This window comes from Emydura macquarii, unplaced genomic scaffold (genome assembly GCF_026122565.2).
Source record: "Emydura macquarii macquarii isolate MOO-44397 ecotype Brisbane River unplaced genomic scaffold, CSIRO-AGI_Emac_v2 contig_2897, whole genome shotgun sequence".
NCBI lineage: Eukaryota > Metazoa > Chordata > Testudines > Chelidae > Emydura > Emydura macquarii.
In genome coordinates, this window is record NW_027133034.1 from 19,425,900 (window position 1) to 19,428,755 (window position 2,856).

General features: G+C 39.3%; 1 protein-coding gene across 2 annotated transcripts; it reads right to left on the minus strand.

Annotated features, from left to right (window-relative positions):
• On the minus strand, positions 1-1,948 carry CTXN3 (cortexin 3). Of its 2 annotated transcripts, XM_067568716.1 has the most exons (3): positions 1,869-1,898; positions 1,424-1,556; positions 1-1,190 (listed from the first exon to the last, which is right to left on the minus strand). In XM_067568716.1, the coding sequence occupies exon 3, from the start codon at positions 1,142-1,144 to the stop codon at positions 851-853; it is 294 nt and encodes a 97-aa protein (XP_067424817.1). In that variant the 5' UTR covers positions 1,145-1,190; positions 1,424-1,556; positions 1,869-1,898; the 3' UTR covers positions 1-850. The 2 variants fall into 2 exon arrangements, with proteins under 2 accessions (XP_067424817.1, XP_067424818.1); XM_067568717.1 differs by lacking the exon at positions 1,424-1,556 and having other exon boundaries at positions 1,869-1,948.
• Positions 1,949-2,856: the final 908 nt, after the last annotated feature.

Below are 2,856 nucleotides of genomic sequence, written 5' to 3' on the forward strand. Positions count from 1 at the left end.
GTTTAATACACAAAGATTTTGTAGATAGTTAGTTAAATACAAAGCCAAAAATTAACTACAACATATCACTAGACCCAAAGAATTATGTATTCATTCCAGAGGCTGTATACCAGAACAGCTTTCTTCAGGAACCCTGCCAAGTTGCCAGGCCAACAGCATCTCCTGCAAATCAGGTGGTGATGAAGCGCGCCCCCTTGCCTAGGTGATGGCTTTTTATACTCTTTTGTACACAGCATACTTTTAGTCACTTATCTTGGGGGACATTCCCATGTCCTTCACTTTCTCTATCCTTCATTGTTAACACTAACTACATATTTATGTTCTCACCATGATAATTGGAGCACAACAACATCTGGTAGTAGGAGAGGCGGTGGGAAAGAACACGCCTTAATGTAAAATGTACAAGCCCTTGTCCTTGTTTATCTTCACTTATCTGCAACTGTAAACTAACAAAATATTTGCTGTGTTGTACAAAACCCACGCTATTTGCTGTGGGGCGCAGAAACTGAGATACAACAAGGTTACTCAGCACTCTATTGGTCTGTGCCAGTTGTAAAAAGCAGTCAGGCTGCTGAGGCTAGGCCTCAAACAGTGGTCAAGCAACTCACCAATAGTCAGGCAATGCAGTCAAGCAACTCAGGTCAAGCTAGGCCTCCAACATCCATTGGAGAATCACCAGTCTACCTTCAAATGTTTAACTCGCTTTGACATTTATTTAAAAAAAAATTAATATTTGTTCACTCGTGCAAGGCAGTTTTTAGAATATGTGAGCAAATCGGGGAAAAATAAATTTACATTCCATTTTCATTTTAAACCAAACTCCTCTAAATAATATTTCTGAGTCCTCAGTCTAAGCCAGGGCATAATCAAACTGGCCTTTCTCTAGTCCATCAAGTCTATCAGCCCAGGTGGAGGTTGGCATACTCCTGTAGGGGTCTAAGAGAATTCGGAAGCATCGGACAATGAGAATTCCTAAGAAAATAAATAATAAGATCACAAAGACAAATGTGGTTTTCTGTTCCAGGGTCAAGCTAGTGTCTGGTGGAACATTCCCAGATGGCAACGAAGTAGAGGTGAATGGCTCTCCTTCCATCATCCAGGGAAACTGAAATGCGTAATTCCACAGTTTCCTTATTTTCATCATCAATTTGCTGAGGCCAGGTTGAAGTCACTTGGATGTACTGTGTTATCTGCAGGGGAAGAGGGAAAAAATGTTAGCTATGAATGCGCCTTATTTTTGTGTGTGGGCCTCATTTGAATGGAGAGGGGATATGGTTATTTCCATTCCACCATTATTACTTACTGAACATATTTATTAGTTTCATAATATGAGAGACCTAATATTACTGTTAAATAGCCTGAACAGACATCGTGTCTATATGAAAATACAGGGCTTAAATGTAATTGGATCCTAGTCATGTACCATTTAGACTGGGGCAGTATTTTCACTTTCTTCGAGGGGGAGTGTCAGGTTTCCAGTCACACTGCTCAGAGAACACTGCTAAAAGGTAAGCTACAGAACGGACAGGTATGAAGCAGACTGTGTCTCATTCCACCTGGGAAAAGAGTACAATTACTGTGTCAGCAGTTTGGAGGAGGGTCAGAAAATAATATATTATAATTTTTTATCACCTTTCATCCATAATGATCCCAGATGAACCCAGATGGCACAGATAGGGATCTCTTACATACGGCTGATACAGACACCTCTGAGTTGGATGCTGGCAGCCAATGTGTGCCCATAGCACTACATGGCATTGAGAAAAGACAGGGAAAAATAGCTTCTCCATTTGAAACAAGAGGAATTTTAGGAAGGCAGACTGAAATTATTCAAATTTAGCTCAACATATGAGAGTGAATGCCCTTACCTCATGCTGAAAGTCAGCCTGTGATCTCTGAATAAATACAGTGAGTCAGGAGCTATGTTTCACATTCCACACCATGCCGTAGAGCCATGTAGTGTCATCAGGTCAGTACTGACTCAGGACCAGATCATGTCATCCTTACATGTGGTCCCACTGGAATCAATGAGTAAAGTGAAGTACATTCAAAGGAGTGCCCAAATGTGGCCGTTAGAGAATGTCTCCTACCAAAATCACCAACCGTACTGCCTACAGTACTTACATTTCTCATAGTCTCACCTCAGGCATTGATCAGGCCTAAACCTATCTAGTTTCTGAAATCCATATGAAGTACGATGGCTATAGGTTATCCCTGCTTGTCCCCTGTTTAGCACAACAGCCTTCAACCTGAGCAGTTTGTGCGAACGGTAAGAAAAGAGACTGTTTTCAAACAAAATCGTACCTGGGCTAGGAGTAAGGATACAAAACTCTATACCATGAAAATAAGCAAAACCTTTATGTCGCCAATTTAAATCCACTGATAATTAGCTGTGATTTACAATGGAGACCTGGTTAATAATGACTTACAAGCACATGTCAATAAAAATAATTACCACTGAATGTGGTACTGAGAAAGCACAGTTACATAATTACACATAAAATGTAAATTAAAAACCATGCGTATTTCAAATAAAACAATGGAAGAGGTAATAAAAGAACAAATGTCAGAGCTGTACAGTTATTAATGCCTGATCCAACCTATAACTGAAATGATAGAAAGATATAAAAATTGTTAATTTCAAATCCTTTGAAATCCAGTTACGAGCTGATGAAAAATTCATAAGACTGGCTAATAAAATGTGGTGTAACCTTAGGATCAAGCAGTTTAATAAAAGTGTCAGATCTTAGATGATAAATGGAGGAGGAAATGTAAGTATGGTCCAATGATAAATCTTATTATAAAAACGCAGAAATTGAGACACAGGATTAGAACATTGTGGCAATGAAGCTATAA

Bases quoted from the DNA above. Each gene is read 5' to 3' on its own strand.
- CTXN3 (XM_067568717.1), bottom strand. From the start codon at position 1,144: ATGATGAAAATAAGGAAACTGTGGAATTACGCATTTCAGTTTCCCTGG.